The sequence below is a fragment of the Sebastes umbrosus genome, chromosome 16, assembly GCF_015220745.1.
Source record: "Sebastes umbrosus isolate fSebUmb1 chromosome 16, fSebUmb1.pri, whole genome shotgun sequence".
NCBI lineage: Eukaryota > Metazoa > Chordata > Actinopteri > Perciformes > Sebastidae > Sebastes > Sebastes umbrosus.
Window position 1 is genome coordinate 6,373,811 of NC_051284.1, and position 17,431 is coordinate 6,391,241.

At 39.9% G+C, this 17,431-nt stretch overlaps 1 protein-coding gene across 2 annotated transcripts in view; it reads left to right on the forward strand.

Moving 5' to 3' along the window:
• Nucleotides 1-17,431, forward strand: part of LOC119474606 (leucine-rich repeat and fibronectin type-III domain-containing protein 2) — a 176,455-nt gene that overhangs the window by 157,140 nt on the left and 1,884 nt on the right. For both annotated transcript variants that reach the window (XM_037746715.1, XM_037746716.1), the window contains one exon: nucleotides 13,557-14,953. In XM_037746715.1, the coding sequence (XP_037602643.1) occupies nucleotides 13,578-14,953 (1,376 nt within the window). In that variant the 5' untranslated portion in view covers nucleotides 13,557-13,577. The remainder of the gene's footprint in view (nucleotides 1-13,556; nucleotides 14,954-17,431) is intronic.

Consider the following 17,431-nt stretch of genomic DNA (forward strand, 5'->3'; position numbering starts at 1 on the left):
GTCTGACCTTTCCCACGGCTTGTTAGAGAGAGGCAGATGACGTCTCATTTGATGAATGAAAACATCAGAGACGGACAATGAAGCAAAGTGTTCGTCATTAGTTCACACGCACTTCTTACATATTCCCTCGCAAGCAAATGCTATGATATTGAAGAGCTGTTGACATGGCAGCCTTTGCAGATGTGTAAATATAGAACTAAAATGAAAGCTGAGACAAGCAAACGCAGACCTTTTCATTACATTAGTTGTGAATAAACATCCATTAATCACAGAATAAAGACACTTCTTATGACTCCAGAACTTGCCTGAGGAATCCTCACATTTTTAAGGGTCGTGTCTAGATGGTTTACGGGTGTCGCAATATACCAGTATTGAAAATAATTGTCCATCCATCCATCTGCAACCGCTTATCCCGTTAGGGGTCGCGGGGGGGCTGGAGCCGATCCCAGCCGACATTGGGCGAAGGCAGGGTACACCCTGGACAGGTCGCCAGTCCATCGCAGATGCCATGAAAATAATTGTGATATTTTTAAAATGAAATATTGATACCATGTTAATAATACACATATGATAATATCGTGCATATCAGTGATTCTCAAAGTGGGGTCCGGAGACCATCAGGGGTCCATGGCACTCTGTCAGGGGGTCCACGAAATAATTTGCTATGAACTATAAAACTCTGCTGTATCATTAAAAATGATATATCTACAGATGGGAACCATTTGCGCCAATAAAACAAGCATATTGTGTCCATTACTCCCACCAACAACAAACCCTTCCTGCTGCTGCTTAGCTTAGCTTATTAGCCAGCCATCTAGCTGGCTAGTATTGAGATACATTTATTCAGTCCAAATCGTGTCAAGTGATGCTAAGCCCAAACTAGCTAAACTGAGAAAATATGACAACAGTTATATCGAGTTTGGTTTTATTGAGAACAGCGACAGGAGGCCAAAATGCGTCATGTGTCTTCAGGTGTTAGCAAACAAGACCATGAAGCCGGCCAAGCTAAAGCGACATCTGATTATAAAGCACCCGCAATTTCAGGGCAAAACAATGTGGTATTTGCATGATTCAAATTGAAATATGTTTCTGTTTATCATTACAAACCGGTCTGAAGTATTTAGGTTGGTGGTACGATTATGAGGGGTTCCTTGGAAAATTGTCTTCCCTGTAAGGGGTCCAAAAAGTTTGAGAACCTCCAGTGTAAATAATCCAGCAACTCTTAAATCATTTTATATGTATAGTTATGGTGACATAATGGTTACATCCATCTACCTACACTCGTGTTTTGAGTGTAATTAATTTGCCAAAAAAGAGACAAAATACACAATAAACAAAGTTAAAGATTAATTTGATTGATAGCATTATCTTTTTTTCAAATTTTATAAAGATCTTGCGATAATATCGTTATGGTATTATACAGGAACTGCTAATTGCTAATTCGGCATAGGCTGCTTTGAAATGGTGCCATTTTGCCATGACCGAAGCTCAAATTGTAGCCCACAGTGTAACTCACAAATTATACTATACCTGTTTACATCCCCAAAAGCATTTTGCTATCTGTAGTTCGGAAACTTAGAGCATAATTGTCAAAACAGTTTTTATGTTGCAGTATTAATATTATTTGACATTACTGGGCTCAGAAAGTCCCACCGACATTGTTGTTAACAGGGGGCAATTGTCTCGAGTTCAATTGACTTTGAAACTGACTCAGACTGAGCTCTAAATTGCTGCTGTTATGAAGTGTATCTGGGGTCATATTTTAAGTTGAGACTTCAAGAACGGGACAAAAACTAGTGGGCAAAAGTTCAGTTTCTTCACAAAAAGCTACTTCACTCGGTTCCTCCTGTTAAAAAGCGCAGGCACAATTACAGAGCCCCACTCAACCATGTCATGACTCTGGCAACTGGCCTGCAGAGGCTATAAGACTGTCAAAAACAAAGTGCATTCAGAAAACTCAAGGCTGATTATAGTTTTCAAATGTCTTCTGGAAAACAAACTGAGTTTTCTTTGGTGGTTAAACATTTTGAACACTTTGGCTCGTTCAGTTATATTAGACCATGAACAGACAAAGGATGCATTTGGATAAAGACTGACTATAACAAAAGACAAAAAAGAAAGAAAGAAATTACACTGCTTCAGGTATAAAGACTGCAAATTGCACCCACCTAGAGCAAGTAGTACTGTAATATGTTGAGGGCTAATGCAAGCTGAATAGCTATCAGCCTAAATGTATGCTACAAAAACGTGCTAACATGCTGGTGTTTAGCAGTTTATGGTGTTGACAGGCTAGCAGGCTAAAACCAACAAATGCCCCCCCTCCAAAATACTAAAGACATGACCTCAGTGTCCTCAACGGCACAGTAGCAACTACCCTGCAAATGGCTGTTAATACATGAACTGCAATACACAAGTCTCAGCCTCCGTTGCTATGAAGAAGAAGCCAATCAGGAATTTAGGCTGTAGCAACTCCAAAATGCAAAAGTTGCAATCAACACATCCTCACTCCACATTGTCATGTGTCAGTGACAGTGTGTCAATTTCCACTTGTTACATGCATAGTCTTTTCAAAATAAACTTCCTTGTTCACAGAAAATGCACAGTTTCTGCTCTTTACATGCATAGTATCTTTTCAAAATAAATTCCCATCTTCATAGAAAATGTAAAGTCTCTGCTCATTACATTCATAGTGTCTTTTCAAAATAAACGTCCGTGTTCACAGGAAACATACAGTTTCCGCTCGTCACATGAATAGTGTCTTTTCAAAATAAACTTCGGTGTTCACAGGAAATGTAAAGTGTCTGCTCAATACATGCATCGTGGGGTTTTTGCAATCGGAAACAATCCCAAATTGAACTCAATTCCGTTGCTAAATAGTTTCCACAAAGTATAAACTTCTTCCTGTTGACATATATTGCACACACAACAGATTTAAGCTCTGTGAATCACTGCTTCTAATTGAAAAACACTGTTGGGTTTGTAGTTTACTTGTCCCCTCACATCTTTATATATAGCCAGGCTTTTGACTTTTTATCCAACAACCAAATATTTTCTACTGCGGTTGGTAATCTGTTGTATGGATGATTCAACTAGGAGAGTTTCATATTTATTGAATCCTTGGAAGTGCTCCAACTGCTAATCAAATAAATTAATTGGTCATTTAGTTCTGCAACTCTGGGTGCCTTAAATATGTCCTTCCACTTTGCAACTCTTTTCTTGTGAGAAAAGAAAAGTCTGAACCACAGCAATTTGGTTGGACAGGATTAAGAGGATGATGAAGAGGCTGGTATCACACTTGATGATGACCTGCCTGTATACTAGCCAGAAAACATTTGGCAATGATTGAATTTCAAATGTAGTAACATCAGTTTATATGAGCAGCCTTCAGAAATACAGCTTCTCTCTCTACAAAACAGTAAACTCTAGTTGTACCGATGCTTAATAGAGAGCCTATCCTTAGTCTTAGTCGGTCCAGTCAGACTTATCCCAACACAGTCTCACAGCAGCTCAGCAAGACTTTCAACAACATATTTTTCGTGCATTTTCCTACGAATGTCCAGCAACATGTGACGCACATGTCAATTTCCGCCCCTATCTTTTCATAATAAAACTACTTAGTTAGATTTAGGAATAGATCGTCCTTGTTAGGGTTAGGCAACAAAACTACTTAGGTTCAGGAAAAGATCGCGGTTAGTGTTAAAATAACTCCGGCTGTGCTGTAACTTAAGTACGAAAGTCACGTGACCAATAAATTAACTTTGATTTGTGGTTTTACACGGAACATGAACACCGGGCGAAAGTCCTGTGTGTTTTGATCCACCCATCCACCCCGACCTCCTCCCTATGTGGCGTTCGCCGCTCTTTATACTTCCCGGTTCACAATTACGCGGATTACATGCAAATTGATTTTTGTGCTGACCATCACGAAAGAAATGTGAAATACACGTCTATGTACACAAATCAATTAATTAAATTGTATGACTATTTCATAAACTGCTGTGTGACTGGGCTGCTTATCCTAATAAAAGTCTGCATCTATTTCATAGAGCCTTTTTCTGAGAAGCTTGAAGGACGACCTCACAGTTTGGTTGATGTAATCCTGTTGCTGTTCTAGAAAGGTAAACCCTTTCAGGTAGTCCTTTCTTATCCAGCAGACACACACCATCCTGTACAATGTGTGTGTGGGTATATGTGATTGAACAGCCAGATTACTTTTGGTTATCATCCAGAGAAGCGTCAGGTTTCAGCCATTCTAATAATCCATCTTTTTGTCAAGGTTTTCCATGTTGCCAAGATCCATCTAATAAATCCTGTGAGCGAATTTTGCCAGCAAATTTGTGATACAAACATGCGATGTGCCAGATTGTAGATTAATCATATGAAAGAAAAAATAAGTTTGTCAGTTTAAAGCTGCACGAGGAAAGTTTATACGTGCTGGCAGCTCCAAATAGCAGCGAAAGATAACTGTTGTCACAATTTTGAGTGTCTGAGCGTCAGCATCCACAAATAATGCAACATGACATCAGTGGATTGTACACATCATGCTTGGGTTTACCAAGCTGTCAGCCTGTGACACGTTTTATCAAAGTGTAGCAGAGGAAAGAGAGAAGCAGAAGATGTGATGCTGGTGAGTCCAGCTCTCTCTGCTTAGTAATCACGCAATGCTGTTTAGGAGGCAGCAGTAGTGTATCCCCCCCCCACCCCACAAATCCCACTCAACCCCATCCCTCCCTCCTGTGTGTGTTGGAAGATTACACCACTGAACACAGCTGACAACTGCAAATAGCGGTGAGGCAAAGAGGGCAGTGCTCAGTCAGGAGGGTCTCAGTTAGGAGGATTGGGGCTGTCCTCACTGTTGCAGCCTCATTTTGTGATTTCTGACATTGAAAAGATAAGAGAAAGATATCTGTACAACATAGGTTAAGACCTAAATGATTCATTTGGATACACAGTGTGACTGAGGGATAGAAAATTTGTTCCAAGGGAAAAAGAAGCCATCAGAATGATTGTCCTCGTCCCCCTCAGGGCCTGCAGTACCTACGTATAGTACACTTTGGATTTTTGTCTAACAGATGGCAACACAGCTGTGCAGTCATGTTCATGTGAAAGTTAACCTTGTACGACAAACTCCTACTCGCAAAACGCACCTTGTTTTTGACACTATCTCTCTGCCATGCCTGCCTATGTTTGTCTGTTTCTTTTTTCCTCTCACTCGTGGTACGTTCCAATCATAGACTTTATACAGTATAAGAACTGGATGTAGTCACCGTGACATCACCCGTTGGTTTGTGGACTGCCGTTTTGAAGCCTCAAGTTCGCCATTTTTGCCGTCGTCATTTTGGTTTTTGGCCATCAGCATCTTGTTTTTTTGCAACCAGAAATGACACAAGATGATGGAGCTAAGTACAACCAAACACTGGATAATTAATTAATTTCCCATAGTTATGGGACTACTAAAAGGGACAAAAAATGGGCTAAAGTCATAGGCTGTATATAAGAAGTGGACATATCACCGTGACGTCACCCATTAGTTTGTGGATTATCGTTTTGAAGCATAGAGTCCGGCATTTTTGCTGACTAAGACATTTTTTGGCGACCAAAATAAAAGTTCTAAGATAAACTCTCAGACCAGACAACGCCTTGGTAGCGATCAATCACAAGGTAGCCACGCCTTAAAAGCATACCCTGCTTTGTGGTCTATTTGACTCTAAATGGGACCATAATTTACTAAATGAACATCATGCTGTATTGAAGAAGACTTGAAACTAGCGATTGAGGCCATAAACTCATGTTTACAATGTTTACTGAGGTAATAAATCAAGTGAGAAGTAGGCTCATTTTCTCATAGATGGATACCCAGGCCAAGACTTCCTCTTTCATGCGCCGTCCATTGTTTACAGTCTAATTAGTAAGACGCGAAAATTGAGTTAGTTTTTGAAAATGTTTAGGTACCCAAACTAGTCTCACGGGAAGGCATATAAATAGCAAGACATTACATGGACATTCCACGTGTCATGAGGACGCATTTTAGCCTTTTCACGTGTCATTTGTACGCCATGCAACTAAACTACAGTAACGTCACGGTTAGGCTTGAAATAAGTATGTAAATTAAGTAAAATATGCACAGAAACAAAGTAACAAATGTGACTAGACATTAACAAAACACAAAACACCAGTCTCCTGGTTAAAATGTCTGTTTGTTGGACCCATCCATCTCCCTACCCGCCTGCTATTTCTAGCTTTTCTTTTTATTCGTCACTAGCTCTGAGTGTGGCATATGGTGTACAAATGGCATGTCAAAAGCAAGAAAGACGTTCGTATTGCACGCTAAATGCCTCGTGCATTATCATGGCATTCGTACACCTTTTCAATACTACTCGGACTACAACCAAAAACAAAAACGCTTCCGATACCAAATTGGTCCCGTTGTCTACAGATTCTGCATCATATGCAGATATCTGTTTATAGAGATTAGCAAAATATTAAACTATTATTTTAATTCTTAAGACTCTTAGATCCTAAAAAATTAAGTTACTGACTAAGTTGTCAATTACAAGAAGGCAAATAAGTGTATGTCCCAGAATATCAAACTATTCCTTTAAAGTTCAATCTTCATACAAAATAAAATTCCTCATTATTATTATTATAAGTCAAAATGTTTCAACATGTCTTGTTTGTTTCACATTACTGATATGTTTGAACATACAGGTCCACCAGCTGACCTTAGAAACTCACTGGTCAACATAGCAACAATCAATGTCCATCAACAGTCAATACCATATGTCTGCTTTTTTCCCACTGACAGGAAATCACTTCCATAAATACATGTTCCCTTTCAGGAAATGGACAAAAAAAAATCAATCGGTGTAATCTAGAGTTTCTCCATGGGACTGCGTATATGTATTTATTATACAAGCATAACATGTGTGTGACAGTGTGAATGCCTTGTTGTTACCCTGAGACCCTCTTAATGGTGTGGTATCATTCCATATCATAAAGCTTTTAAAGAAATGAATAGCTTTTGATACTTGCACCATTTCTTCTGCTTAGGCACACATTACTCCATTAGTAAATATGTGCAATATGTAAAAAAAATGCTGCTGTTGATTTTAATGTATGTGTGGCATTTGAAGTACTACACAGTTGAGATTAAATAGATCAAACTCTATGCGGTTTTAAGTCTCATACGATGACTGCCAAACCTACTAATGCTGTATTCAGACGAAGAGCGAAGCAAAGCGCTTTACTAGCGCAAGTTGGACCGCTGGTATCTTTTGTGTTCATTCCCGTCGGAGAGGAGAAGGTGATTGTCTCCATATATACCAACAACTTTTCTTTCGGCCGTTTCGGCCGTCAACCATAGAAGAAATAACCACTGATGCTGCTTTGTACGAGTTGTGGAAGTTCCAGATATGTCAAAAAACCAAACGCTGTTGTGTATGGGTTCATAACATCACCCGGTGGCGAGTTATATTCACATTAGGCACCATTACACTGACTGTATCCAGCAAGCCACACGTTGCTACTGCCGTATGAACCGAAAATAAACAGATTGAGCTGTGATTTAATTGCGATAAACGGATCAAAAGGATGCTGAAATAACTACATAATGATGTTGATTTGTAAAACGTCTGAATTCATGCTTTGTCAGGTCTGTCCGCAAGACAACAAGCAAACAACTTTTAAAATCCTTGTTTTCTGAATGGAGTTCGGATCAATCGGTGCCAGGCTAGGCAGCTGCTCCATCAACACTCAACATAACGTCATCTAGGCATAAATACCATATACCATAGACAGTCTGTGGTTTAAACACATACATTTATACAGTTTCGTCCGGTCTCTGTACAAATATGAGGTATAATTGTAGAGCTATGGGTGACCACAAATAGCTACAATATTTTTTTCCTGCATTTCTGATTTCAACTCTCGCGAAACGCAATTTTTCCGTGTTTGCGTCACGCCATGTTGCCTGGCACAAATTTGCGTCTATTGTTCTCTTTGCATAAACTTTGTATACAATTGCATCGCGCGATACGTTAGCTTTGCTCCTGGTGTGAACACAACATAAGAAAAGATGTGAGCTTAATTTTTAGACTCTGATGGAACCCACAATCAAGAATCAAATTACTACTGTTATCCTCATTGAAGAAAACACAATATCTTGCTTTTGGAGAAGAGAAAGAAAAGCTTGAATTCCCATTTTGCTGGAGAGTACTTTAAAGCAATAAGCCATAGATGTGCACACTAAATAAATATGTTTACTCTTTTTCTATAATGCCATTTGATTGATACCGCTACAAGTGATTCAACCAATTGTTGGTTCTTAAAAGCTTTTATATTTGCTGTTCTAAACACCCAATGAGGTACTATCTACTTCTCTTAAAAAATAAAATACAATCTCTGTTCTGCTGATGAAGTGATGTCCTTTTATACTCACAGAAGCAACAGCACATTTTATTTTATGAGTACACAAAAGCCAAAGTAATGTAACAATTTGCAGTCTGCACTGGGTGCCTATTATACACAGTCTCTAAACAATGATGTACAAAACACTAAAGCAATGGATGCATATAAACACATTTTAGTTCAGCTTGAGTCTGTTCATTTTGTTTCAGGTGTACTGGGTGGTAAAAAGTATAAAATCAACTGTGTAATTCAACAGCATGTAGTTAATGAAATAATATGTTGAACAAATAACTAGAACAATTCATGTAGAAACAGTAGCTGCAGTCCTTCTTTACGTGCAAATGAACACTAATGTTCCATGATAGACGCTTCCTCTGAGATCTTTATTTACAGGTATTAGTATTGCTGTCATGGGGTTACCCCATGCCTTCTAATAAGTAGGTTGCACACAGCTCCTACACACATTCAAGGGACAGACAATTACATTTTTTAGCATAGTAAGCTAGCATTAACAAACAGTCATTTCAACTTGCTGAGCTATGCCTGTTAACAGTTATCATAACCAGTTGTAAGAAATACATCGAGACACAAAGTTTAACTTCAAGGTCCTTTATTGAAATGTCCTTGTGTTACCAAGTGTTTTCTGTGTTCATCCATATGTTACCACCTTCATGCAGAGTTGCCTGGTCTGACTGTCAAACAGGAAGTGGCAGAGTCCAAGGGCATAAGTAGAGGGGGGGGACCCAGAATGTTCCCTGTGTAAGCCAGTATAGGGGTGTTTCCATTAGTTCTGCTGAAATGCTCTTGTAGGGCTCTTAGATAATTATGCAGTCATCATTTTTCCGTGTCGGAATAGATTGAGTGATGTGTTGACGTACACAGACATGTTTTCATAAGTAAATATTGTATATGTTGGTTGATTGATTTTAATTAACTGTGGTTTGTCTCGGAGGAGGGGCTTCCAGTATAAAGTCAGGGGCATGGAGCTCCTCTCGAGAAAAGGCAGCGAGTGCTAGAGCCCTATTGTCAGGGGCCTAGTGTTGGTCGGTTTCTTTAGTGATGGCGAGATGAAGCGTCATGAAGCTCTCCAGCAAATTGGTGCGCAAAAGGGTTCATTCACGAGGCTTCATCTGGGCTTCATACAAAACCACCTATTAGTCAAAGAGTGTAAAACAGGCAGATATATTACAGACGATAGACAGTGGTTTAACCAGGCAGACGGCATTGAATATGCTTGTGTAACTATAGGAAAGTGATAGAGGAGAGACTTTATTTGTTTTTATCCAGGAACAATGATTTCTCAACTGTGTTTCAGTTTCAGGTGGCTTCAATTAAATCATTGATCTAAGACGATACAAGCCTCGATTCACAGAAAACTAATAAACACAGTTAGTTGGTTAGGTTTAGTAAAAACATCATCGTTTGGCTTAAAATTACTACGAAATTGAAGCAAAACAACAACAACAACAAAAACGCAACAAACCTACCTGTTTTGGAAACAAAACTACTTAGGCAACGAAAACTTCTTTGTTAGGTTTAGTAAAAATCATCATGGTTTGGCTTAAAATTACTACATTTGTTACATTATTTAAGCTACAGATGTAAATTAAAATAAGTGAATGTCGACTCTTGGTTTCACACGGGACACAAACAACAAACTTCTGTGTGAAAATCCTGTGTTTGTTTGATTCATACTCCACTCCGACCTCCTCCCTACGTGGACTTCCACAGATTTTCATTCGAAACGTATAACGTCAAAAACAAATGTAATACGCGACAAAATACATTTCCCCCAAAACTTAATTCACAATGTAGTTTTGTTGCATAGGAATGTCATTTTTAGGAGACAAGGCTGTTAAGGAAAGACAAAAACTCTTCAGACACCGAGTATCACCCTATGTACACTGCTTCAACGTTGAGAAATCCAAAGCTTGACAGGCCTGCTGGGCCTAGTTAACGTTTGCTATAGACATTTGGTGTTTGGTTGAGGAATTTAATGAAAGGTTATGATGTTCAATATACACAGCATTTTACAAATAACTTACATAAGTAGTACTTATGCTTGATATGCCACACATGAAATGAAAAGCCAAGTAACCTCACTGTATTTTCCAGAGGAAAATACAGTGAAATAATGAAATTAAATTCAAATAATGAATTTCACAGTTCTATATGTCTTCACCAATGCACTGTGGAACTGAATGTGCTAGTTGGTATTTCAGCGGCGTCTTTTGTTCCATGCATTGAATGGTAGATGTTGTTGCAAGCTTGTTAAAGGCCATGAGTAAATGGATGTGGACCTTGAGCATCATCCATGGTTCTCACCTCTTTGTGACTGAACCTCTTCTATACCTGAAAGGTCACCTCTGCCTTTCCTCAGCCTGGCTTTCTCTGCCCAGCAACCACAATACTCCACACACATGACACACACTTTAATGGGAAACTGTCTGTTGCCAGATAGGAAATTATACTGAACTTTTCAACTGCATCCAGCCAGCACTATGTGCATTTAATTTGTATATTTTTCCCCAGTTTTTGAAAATGCTTACCCACCGCAATTGTCCCATGTCAGGGGGAAGCAAGATCAAAAGAAAATGAAAGAGGCAGCTTCTTTGGGTTTGCAGGGCTTTTCAGTTGCAGATGCTGTCCATTAAAACGAGTCCATGAGAGAAGCTGTCTGTCATCGCTGACAGCACTCGCCGTGAGGCCTTGTGGGGATTAGCTCCAGAGTGCTGAGAGGGTCAGAACAGTATGCATCAAGTCTGCAATTATTTGGGTAAAATAAACACCTTTTTTTACTGTGTTTCCCGCAGTTTTTACTGCAGTGCTGATTGAATGCTAAAATAATGGGCCTGCTCCAAAACATGTGACAGCTGAGAGGAAAAGGTCTGTTTGTGATATGAATGTGAAATGGCAATTTACATTTTTTTCCATCTTTACGTCAGAAAAATTAAAAAATTTAGCTGAAAAATTGTTGGTTCAGAGACAGCAACCACATCGCCATCAGGGGGCAACTACTCTGGTAGCAAAAATAAGTCAGTTTGTATGGAAGTCTATGAGAACATGACCCTAATTCTCACTTGATTTGGTCTTAATCACTAGTTTCAAGTCTTCTTCAATACAGCATGATGTTCATTTAGTAAATTATGGTTCTATTGAGAGTCAAATAGACCGTAAAATAGGGTATGCTTTCGGACGTGGCTACCTTGTGATTGACAGGTTGGTACAGTTCATGAAAGTTAATTGTAACATTTTGGTCCCCTTAAAGAAAAGTCTTATTCAGTGTTCGGTTGTACTTAGCTCCACCCTCTCGTGTCACTTCTTTTTGCAAAAAAAACCCAAGATGGCGACAGCCAAAAACCAAGATGACGATAGCCAAAATGCCATACTCAAGGCTTCAAAATCATAGTCCACAAATCAAAGGGTGACGTCACGGTGACTACGTCCACTTCGTATATACAGTCTATAGCTCGGCCCAATAGGTCCTTGGTTGTTGTATGACTTGTTTGCTTACTTACTGTACATATTTGTCACATGTTCCTCTTTTTCTTTTTGGATAGCTTCCTCTTTAGTTTTGTATTTGGCTGAGCTCTTGTTTTACTTATACCTCCGTGTGGCATTTCTATAGTATTAAAACGCTATATAGCAGTACCGTACTGTCAAATGTCTATAACATTTGGTCCCATCATAAATGTGGCTCATTTTATGAACACAGTGTTTGTGAAAATGTAAATTCCTCCACTGTTGTTTATTTTTTTTCTTAATGATAATCGCAGAGTATCCATGAATCACTTTCTGTTTTGCCTGTCATTTCATTCTAATTATCTCTGTGTAACGCACAGTCAAGATGCGGTGGCACTTCATGATATAATTACAAACTGGTATCAAGAAGGAGAGAAGTTATTTATACATGTTTTCTTCTCCTAATTAGGAGTTATTGAAAAGTGGAGCGTACACATGAAGGGGTGTTAAAAGGTGGCTGAAGATAAGGAGTCATCATGCTGCAACCAGCATCTAGCACACTTATGAATAATGATGAGTGATAGCACAGACATGTAGTTAACATAAAAACATTACAACCATCCCTCCCCGTGGTTCTGTTGAGTTGCCATTAATACATGTTGCTAGTGTTGAAAAAATAAGATTGAAATTGATTTTTAGGTTTTGAGTTTATTAGGAATTAATGATACAAATGTCTGGGGGAATTAAAAGCTCGTTGGATGAAGCCAAGTGTGGCCATCCATTTGAGGAGTCAGCCAGGTGTGAGGTTCTGTTAAGACTTTCATACAGGCGGCTGATTTCGACAGCCAAGTCTGACGAGTCGAGCAATTGCAGCTTGTGGAATATTTCTTTTTTTCCAAAACTGTGTCATCTTTTACCAAAACAGTACAGACATCATGGGGAAAGGGAACAAATTAGACAAAAAGATAAAGACATACACCAAGATACAGCTAGAGGAAGACACTGTCAGTAAACATGCAAGACCAAAACTTTGATCCTACATTTTCACATTTACACATACCATTGCTTACTGCGTATGCATGTGCCCCACTTGATCTAGTTTCCACTGCATGCACCACGGCGTATCTGTAATGACAGCTTATAAGTATGTGCGTCATTAAAAATAGCTTCTTAGCTGTTTAATCCCGGGCTTCATTCAGAGAATCCTCTTGTGATTTCTCACACCTTCTTTGCATTGCAAAATACATGCATATGAATTTTATAATGGAGAATATTAATGTAAAAAATTCTCAAGGATGATAATGAGACCAGCTCATCAAGTGAGCATTTTTTTTTTTTGCCTCTATGGTCCAGGGACCATGGTAGAATTTTGATTTGACCTGTGTTAATAGAGCAACTACACAACACAACTGCAGTTGTGTTTATGTTTTGTAGGTGATTCATAAGTACATGAACATTTTTTCTGGATGTGAAGAGTATCTTATTTTAATGTTTGAAATGTTATTGTTGTAATGGTTGAACTTCATCAAATGTTAACATGAAATCAAACACGGAAATCATCTTGCAGCTCAGTGCTACCAAATATTGTCTGATGTAGGCAACAAAAAATATGTAAAGCCGTGGTGCTGCATCTAAGCTGATCGTCATCTCAAATTCAAACTGACCTTTGTTTTCTTTTGTTTTTGCAGGTCCTCTTTGTATGAACTAACATGGACAAAGTGGTCATCAGTCTCCTGCTTCTGGGAACCGCAGTTACGATGGTCCATGCATGTCCCAAATACTGTGTCTGCCAGAACCTCTCGGAGTCTCTGGGGACTCTGTGCCCCTCCAAAGGCCTGCTTTTCGTCCCGATGGACATCGACCGGCGAACTGTGGAGCTCCGGCTGGGCGGCAACTTCATCCTCAAGGTCACCACTGTTGACTTTGCCAATATGTCTGGTCTTGTTGATCTCACCTTGTCCCGCAACACCATCAGCACCATCCAGCCTTTCTCTTTCATCGACCTGGAGACCCTGAGATCCCTGCACCTTGACAGTAACCGGTTGACTCAGCTGGGACCGGACGACCTCCGAGGGCTGCTCAACCTGCAGCACCTGATCCTCAACAACAACCAGCTGAGTCGGCTCTCAGACACGGCCTTTGACGACTCGTTATTGACACTGGAGGATCTGGATTTGTCGTACAACAACTTGCGCAGTGTGCCTTGGGATGCCATCCGCAAGATGGTCAACATACATCAGATGAGTCTAGATCATAACCTCATCTACTACATTGACGAGGGGACTTTTACAGATCTGGATAAACTGGCCCGCTTGGACCTCACCTCCAACCGCCTCCAGAAGCTCCCTCCGGACCCCATCTTTGGGCGCTCCCAGAGCAATGTAATTATGAGCACTCCTTACGCACCTCCACTCTCTCTAAGCTTTGGTGGAAACCCATTGCACTGCAACTGTGAAGTGCTTTGGCTTCGAAGGCTGGAGCGCGAGGATGATATGGAAACCTGCGCTTCTCCCGCTAGCCTAAAGGGGCGTTACTTTTGGTCCGTTCGTGAGGAGGAGTTTGTTTGTGAGCCCCCTCTGATCACGCAGCATACGCACAAGTTACTAGTGCTGGAAGGCCAAATGGCCAGCCTGCGATGCAAAGCAGTTGGGGATCCGATGCCAACTGTGCATTGGGTTGCTCCTGATGACCGTTTGATCAGCAACTCCTCCCGAGCAACGGTATACGAAAATGGCACCCTGGACATTACAATCACCACATCCAAGGATTACGGGACCTTTACTTGCATAGCCGCCAATGCTGCTGGGGAATCGATGGCCTCCATCGAGCTGTCCATCATTCAACTCCCCCATCTGAGTAATGGTACAAACCGTACCACACAGTCCAAGTCGGGGCTTTCAGACATAACAAGCTCTACCAAGATCAGTAAAGGGGAGCCTAAACCTCCACCAGAGAAGGCGGTGTCTGTATCAGAAGTGACTGCCATCTCTGCTCTGGTCAAGTGGACTGTTAACAAATCAACTCCAAAGGTCAAAATGTATCAGCTTCAGTACAATTGTTCTGACGATGAAGTCCTCATTTACAGGTAAGAACCATTAATGAAACTCGATTACATCCAAGTACGAGCTGAGACCTTTCTGGTCAAAGTGGTAAATTAAGCCCAAGGTATAATCTTCAACTTCAGAAAGCTCGCTGCTCAGCTTCTTCAGCCAATTGCTAATTGTTTGCCGGTTGAGCACTTGAGACCGTCAATTTCTTTGAAGTGTTACTCGGATATCAACATTCATTTTTCTTAATCCTTCTTGAGAGATTTTCTTTTTTTTCCTTTTAAATCGACAATTGCTTTCACCAAAAGAATGAACAGGGAGTCAAGCACATTTTTTAAGAACAGTGAAACCCAAAGTGAAATCCTTGCCGCGAACCATTAATTAGAAATCCAAGAAGAAGAAGGATTATAGGCCCTCATTTTAATATATCCTTCCTAAGCTGCTCAAGTCCATAAAGTGTAAGTTTGGGAGACTGCAGCTGGAGATCTTTGGGCTCTGTGAAATCAATTTCCTATGTCAAATAAGACAGTGAAAGTAGCGGCATTCAACCAAGGTAATTGAACTGGAAATTTAGAAGAGGCTTATCGTTTAACATCAAATCAATTTGGGGAAGACGATAGAAAAAATATGCTGGGCTTTGCAAACAAATATACATATTTTTTATGAATATTTTATGTAAATCTATAGGTTCCACTTCATCTGACAGCTCTTTGACTTTTTCAAATGGCAACCGTTAGTATGCTAAAAGTGGTATTTACGGCATCAGAATAGTGTGAAAATTGGCAAAGTGGCCTGCTGTGGATGGCAGTTAAAGCAATTTTGTGTCAGCGTCATGCTTCCTCCAACACTGACAATTGATGGCGAATCCCTTTAGCAACAACTCATCCAATAACTTATTCTGTGCTATAGTCCTGTTTACCTGCATTGTGCATTCCAGCAAGAGACCATTTAATGAAAGATAATTGACAGAATAAGAGATGTCTGGTTATTAGCTGGGAATATGAGATTAGAACTGTACACACTATTGAAGAAAGATATTGCTTTGCTCAAACACTGTGAATGCAATCAATAATAAGGTGTTTATCTGGTTTCCTTGCTTGCACACAGCTTGCCATGTCAGGTTGTCATGCCAGAAAAAAACTGAGTTTGAATTTTCATTACCTTTTTTTTTTTCCCGGCGATGGAAACGCCGGATAACTCATCTGCATTTCTTGTAAATACCTTTTTATGAATTTGATCAAATGTCTACAAAATTGCAAACATAACACTGATGTGTGCTTTATAAACTTCACCTTTTCCTATCATTAATTTATTCAGCAGCTAAATGATTTCCCTGAAAAGTGATTGTTTTAATGGAATTCCTGACATTAGTCAAGAAATCATTACTTCAAACTTAAAAATTGCCATCATCATCTGCTTTAAAATGTTTTCTATTTCATAATCAGTGCACATGGTGTGTAGTTTATATGCAGTAAAAAAAAGGCCAAAAGCAATAGATGTATGTGCTCTTATATAACAACGGCTGTGCAATCCTTTTAGAAGACAAATTAGGAGCTGGAAGGAAAAGATAACGTGAACAGAGAGGCCAACTACTGTTTTTGAATTAATATTGGTATGACTTCATTGCTTGCACATGCACACCTACTGCGCTCCTCTCGTTGGCTGACACAGTTTCCCGGGGCACTGCCGGCACTCAAGCAATGGCATGATTAAAAATCAATCAGAGCCACGTGGGGGGGGGGTAGAAATATTGCACGATTTCTCTCAAACATGTGAGCCAACGCAGCTTCTTCCTAGTTAAGGCAATTAGGGATGAATAATGGACTGCGGCCCCACTGGTGTCTGGGCTCTGTGGTGGAGGCGATTCAGAGGGTTCAAAGATATGGATGCATGCGCTCTAGGAGAACAGACACAAAGAGGGCCATTGTCAGCCACAGTTACTGTACAGTATGTTACAGCCATTGATTTTTACTCCATGTTTATTGCCTAAGTAGTATGTACTATACATGCAGTGTTCCCAACCTTTTCTGTCAGATGTACCCCAAGCAGATGAGCTGAAGTACCCCTTCACTGATACCACCAGCCATGTCCAATTTATTTTAACACTATTAGTCAGTGGATATTGATGCAAATACTTTATCATACAAGATATAGTGATCTTAGTGATGTGTGGGTTGACCCACAGGGTTGACGGGTGGGTTCGGGTAAGCTTACTTGAAAATATCACAGGTTTTTGCGGGCTGGTCAAAAAGTCACAAAACAGTGTTCCAAGAATGTTATTAATAACTTACAGAAACATCACGTGCAATAGTCCACCGCATCCTTTACCTTATCTTCTCCTTTCTCTGTCAAAAATAAGTTGTTATGGTACTCTACATAGACCGATGAGTTTGTTGAATTAAATGCTTCTATCACCGGCTATCTACCTAACACAAAGGTTCCTACAGCATTTCATTGATACACCTTAGAGAATCAATACTGCAGATTGACTTCCATTTCAGCCAAAAGCAGTGGGA